Source organism: Colobus angolensis, unplaced genomic scaffold (assembly GCF_000951035.1).
Source record: "Colobus angolensis palliatus isolate OR3802 unplaced genomic scaffold, Cang.pa_1.0 Scaffold76, whole genome shotgun sequence".
Classification (NCBI taxonomy): domain Eukaryota; kingdom Metazoa; phylum Chordata; class Mammalia; order Primates; family Cercopithecidae; genus Colobus; species Colobus angolensis.
The window spans coordinates 1359082-1364546 of NW_012121376.1; the positions used below are offsets into that span (position 1 = coordinate 1359082).

A 5465-nucleotide genomic window follows, 5' to 3' on the forward strand; every position below is an offset into this window, starting at 1 on the left:
AAAAAAAAAAAAAAAAAAAAAACGCGGGGAAGGGGAGAGAGAGAGAGAAGGAAAGAAAAGGGAGGCAGGCAGGGAGAGAAAGGAGAGAGAAGAAAGAACAGCATGGCCTCCTGCGAGTTGAGTGTCCCCTGGAAGTGGCCACTGTCCCTAGCTCAGTGCCCTTTGCCCCCTCACAGGTGCTGTGGCTCTGCTTCTATGAGCAGGGCCCTCCCTGAGCCAGGCCAGGTTCTGCGTGTTGGCGTGTTCGTCTGTGAGGGACTCTGAGCAGAGCTGCCTGTGAGGTTCTGTTCAGAGGTTTCCCCACGCTACCACTCAGAGGGGGATTTGGAAGGCAGTGCAGGAAAGAATTGCGATGATTTCACGTCCCCTGGGTAGTTCCAGAAAAATACTTTCTTTTTTTTTTTTGAGATGGAGTCTCGCTGTGTTGCCCAGGCTGGAGTGCAGTGGCGCAATCTCGGCTCACTGCAAGCTCTGTCTCCCGGGTTCACACCAGTCTCCTGCCTCAGCCTCCCGAGTAGCTGGGACTACAGGCGCCCGCCACCATGCCCAGCTAATTTTTTGTACTTTTAGCAGAGACAGGGTTTCACCGTGTTAGCCAGGATGGTCTCGATCTCCTGACCTTGTGATCCACCCGCCTCAGCCTCCCAAAGTGCTGGGATTACAGGCTTGAGCCACCGCACCCGGCCGATGCTGCTTTCAGAGCCGTGGCTACAGAAGATTTCCCTCAGATGACACGCGACCGACGTGAGACCCGCCGGCGGCCGTGCCTAGAAGCCACCTTATACCACCTCTCCTGCAGCCCGTTCTGAAGAGCAGCCACAAGCTGGATTCCTTCCAGGACAAGAGAGGCCGTGCAAGGAAACCCGGACAGCTGGCCTGGGGGCCGGGGCAAGTGGGCAAAGCGGTGTGGCCTGCAGGACCGCTGTGGACCGGAGGACAGGAGATTAGGTGCCCCCAGAGGGAAGGCGCGTGCGGCTCTGTAGGGGGTCGTCAGAAGGGGAGTGCAGGGCGGGGTCTGGAGGGCTCCCACGGGCCTGGGGTGGGAGCCCTCCCTGGCGATGGCCATTCCGAGCAGGTGAACCCTGGTCCCAGGAGAGCAGCTGGTGGAGGTCACCAGTGTGGCCGCACTGCCACGTTCTCTTGTCATCACTCCAATCCCCGCCTCTGCCAGGGCCCTGGGGATGTGGGTGCAGCTGGCAGGCCCCAGGGCTCCCACACGGCACACAAGGCCCCGCCCAGCCGTCATCCCGGGGCCGTTGCCTTGAACTGGGAGACAAGACTGAGTGCCTCGGTGTGGAGAGACCCAGTAATTACCTGGCAGGAGATATTTTCTGCCCTGGAAAACCCAGAGGAGAAGCACTTGGGTTCGAGACACAGGCTGTGAAACTTTCCTGGGAGTTCAGGAAAAGTGGAAGGAAGGAGCTGGGGCCCCGAGGGGCACGTCAGGCGGGTTCCAGGCGGCTGGGAGGCTCCTCACGATGCACCGCCCTTCATGGTGCCAGGAACCCCGGCCGCCACTGTGCCTGCCGCCCTTGGTTGTGCCCAGACGCTCTGTGCGGGAGGCGGGCGGTGCCAGCACCCTCCTCGGGGTGAGGCTTTGGTCTTTTGTCCCTGCCGTGCCCAGGCATAGCCTATACTCAGTGCTGGAGGGTGCTCATCTTACCAAGAGTTTTGTGAAGCTGGTGGATCTGTTGCTCAGAATTTCAGAGTGTCCCCACGTGGGGTCCCTGAAGTGTCCTGGGTTCCTGTTTCCAGGCATCTGGGTCACAGGCCCCAGTTCCACCCCCTGAAGCACGGATTTGATGAGTGGTTTGGATCCCCCAACTGCCACTTTGGACCTTATGACAACAAGGCCAGGCCCAACATCCCTGTGTACAGGGACTGGGAGATGGTTGGCAGGTAATGGAGCCCCACCCCTTCCCCCCCACGTCCTGAACTGCTGCGCCTGGCGTGCCTGCCCCCGTCTCCAGCACTGGTGGCCTCAAGCTGCTGCTCACGAGGACTGGGCTGTCCCTGGGTCCCCGGGCACCGAGGGCTTTGGTTTGGGGGCTTCTGTCACCAAGTTTTGCCCCAGAGCTTGTGAGACTCATGCCTGGGTTTCCCACCTTTTCAAGGTCATAGATCCCTTTAGCCATCCTGAGAGAGGAAGGCCCCCAGCAGAGTGAGCCCACACAGGCTGTCCTAGCTGTCAGGGTACTGCCCATGTGGTCCACGGGTGGGGAGGCCGGCTGTGCTCCAGACGTCCAGGGACATGGGCAGGACAGGAGGGGGGACGAAACCCCACTGGGAGCCACACCGGGAGCAAAAGCCACTGTCCGGACGGAGCTGTCCTGGTACCCGGGCGTGGGGGCAGCACCTCTGGACACGGCAGCACCGGGTTAGGGACCCTCGTCTTCTGTGAATTTTATTTTGCTTAATTTGACTCTTCTTGGCGGAAGCGCTCATTTGTTACGTGGCGGTGGACCAGAAGTGGCACCAGCTTGCTGCCTTTTTCTAGATAGAGCTCCTTGGAGGTGTGGGAGTTGCCCCACGCAGCCCCCATTTGAAGTGTGCGGTTCTGTGGTTTGCAGTAGTCGCAGGCTGGGACAGCCAGCCCTGCAGCCGTTTCAGAACGAGCCCCGTGGCCTGAGCGGTGGTTCCCCAGCCCCAGTCTCAGCCCCGAGCGACCACAGCCACCTCACTGCCTTCACCTTGGTGTCGCGCCCTCAGCGCCGTTCCCCCGTCTTCCCACGTGGCAGGTCATCAGATGCAAGACCATGGCCTGGGGGAGCGAGGGACGCGTCCAGCTTGGTCTGTTCTCTGAGTGGACATTTCATTTCCAGGCTTCCCATTTTTTTTTTTTTTTTAACCCCCGAGACAGGATCTCGCCTGTCTCCCGGGCTGGAGTGCAGGGGCGTGATCTTGGCTCACTGAAACCTCCACCACCCGGATTTAAGCAATTCTCTTGCCTCATCCTCCCAAGTAGCTGGCATTACAGGCACACACCACCATGCCCAGCTAATTTTTGTGGTTTTAGTAGAGACGGGGTTTCACCATGTTCGCCAGGCTGGTCTCAAATTCCTGACCTCATGATCCACCTTCCTTGGCCTCCCAAAATGCTGAGATTACAGGCATGAGCCATGACGCCCAGCCCCAGCCTTCTTTTAAATCAAGCCCATGGCTTTGCCGGTGAAGTCAGTGAGAAGGGGACTTTCTTGGCCTAAATTCTGACGTCTGTCTGGATCTGTGTTCTTTTCAGATACTACGAAGAATTTCCGATTAATCTGAAGACGGGGGAAGCCAACCTCACCCAGATCTACCTGCAGGTGACGGGGGACGGGGACCGCAGCCACCTCGCCCTGTGGGAGGCAGGGGGACGGGGACCGCAGCAGCCTCGCCCTGTGGGAGGCAGGGGGACGGGGACCGCAGCAGCCTCGCCCTGTGGGAGGCAGGGGGACGGGGACCGCAGCAGCCTCGCCCTGTGGGAGGCAGGGGGACGGGGACCGCAGCCGCCTCGCCCTGTGGGAGGCAGGGGGACGGGGACCGCAGCCGCCTCGCCCTGTGGGAGGCAGGGGGACGGGGACCGCAGCCGCCTCGCCCTGTGGGAGGCGGGGGGACGGGGACCGCAGCCGCCTCGCCCTGTGGGAGGCGGGGGGACGGGGACCGCACCAGCCTCGCCCTGTGGGAGGCGTGGGGAGGTCGGCCTGAGGCTGGAGGAGGATGGTGCGACTCTCACCATAGGAAGCCCTGGACTTCATTAAGAGACAGGCACGGCGCCACCCCTTCTTCCTCTACTGGGCTGTCGACGCCACACACGCACCCGTCTACGCCTCCAAACCCTTCCTGGGCACCAGTCAGCGAGGGCGGTGAGTCCCGGCTCCAAGGAACACAGACCGCGCTGGAGGCCCCAGCTGTGCTCGATGACTCCGGAGATGGGCACTCAGTACCGTGGCGTTTAGCGCCTATTATGGAAAGGCCAGAGCAATCCCCCCACCGCTTGAAGCCGTCCACTGGCCTGGGATCAGCAGAGGAGGGCTGTGGTGGGGGTGCCGGCTCTGTCCTTCATAAGCCACATAAACTTGAACTGAAGCCGTTCCTCTTCCGGGAAGAGGCTGGCCAGTGTCGCTGTCGTCTGTGAAGTTAAGATTTAACGTCCTCCGTGAATCCCAGTGTGCCGTTGGCTGCCTGATCTGTCTGTCTCCGTCCTCCAGGTATGGAGATGCCGTCCGGGAGATTGATGACAGCATTGGGAAGCTGCTGGAGCTTCTCCACGACCTGCACATCGCGGACAACACCTTCGTCTTCTTCACATCGGACAACGGCGCTGCCCTCATTTCCGCCCCCGAACAAGGTGAGTGCTCACCGTCACTCCTTGCAGTTTCCCCGCAGCCAGCGTGTCGGTGAGGAGCAGTTGGACTGGCTGTGAGGCAGGAGTGGCTTTGAACTTGGGGGTGGGGAGGAGATGACACAGGGGTGAGGGTTTGTCTTGGAAGAGGCCGACGCCTTCCGAAGGGTGACCCTGGAGACCGGAGGCTTTGGAGGCTGCATGGAAACAGCAGGGCAGGTGGAGTGGGGTGTCCCTGCTGAGGTGGGGGCTGGCACCCAAGACCCCCAGCAGCCCTGGGAGTGTGGCCTGAACCTGGTCACCAGGGGCCGGGCCGCCTCCATGAAGATGGGCTCCCGCCCCCACCACCTGAGTGGTTCCCGGGATGAAGCTTCAGCCTTTCCCCCACTCGGCGCTGATGAATGCCTGATCCGGCCCCAGCGCCAACAAACGTCAACCTGCCTCGTCCCAGACCACGCTGGGGGGCCCTGCAGCCTCTTCCCAGACCACATGGGGGGCCCTGCAGCCTCGTCCCAGACCACGCGGTGGGGGGGCCCGCAGCCTCATTCCAGACCACAGAGGGGGTCCCTGCAGCCTCGTCCCAGACCATGCTGGGGGGGGCGGGCCTGCAGCCCAGCATCCTGCGGGGAGAGGGGCTTCAGGGTTTGAAGTGATAGAAATCAGCACAGCTGGAAGCCAAAAGAGAAACATAGGCTCCCTCGTGCCATGTCCCACCAGATGACTCCCCTGGGTGAGCCTGGCTCTCGTGCAGGCCCTCTGGACAGCTCCATCTCCCACCCACTGGAGTCAGACCCATGAGTCGAGGCCCCCCACAGACCCATGTGTGGAGGGCTACAGGCAGCTCCTAGGAGGGAGGGTGCTGGCCGCCAATCCCCATGGGGAGCCCGGGGGGGCCACCTCGATACCAGCACCCACGACCACCAGCCAGCAGTGGCAAGGGCCCCAACGACCTGAGTCTTCATTTCTAAATGATAGAATGTTTCATACAAACAAATGGCACACGTACCTATTTGTAATGAGAACCCACACACCCAGCACCCAGCGCAAGACTAGAAACAGAACATCCCAGAGAAAGAAAGCGGGGGAGGGGGCTGGGCGCGGTGGCTCACGCCTGTCATCCCAACACTTTGGGAGGCCGAGG

General features: G+C 61.4%; 1 protein-coding gene across 1 annotated transcript in view; it reads left to right on the forward strand.

The window, feature by feature from the left end:
• GALNS (galactosamine (N-acetyl)-6-sulfatase) overlaps positions 1–5465 on the forward strand; it is a 35511-nt gene that overhangs the window by 3913 nt on the left and 26133 nt on the right. The window contains exons 4-7 of the mRNA XM_011928076.1: positions 1631–1899; positions 3239–3305; positions 3721–3845; positions 4191–4330. Of these exons, the coding sequence (XP_011783466.1) occupies positions 1631–1899; positions 3239–3305; positions 3721–3845; positions 4191–4330 (601 nt within the window). The remainder of the gene's footprint in view (positions 1–1630; positions 1900–3238; positions 3306–3720; positions 3846–4190; positions 4331–5465) is intronic.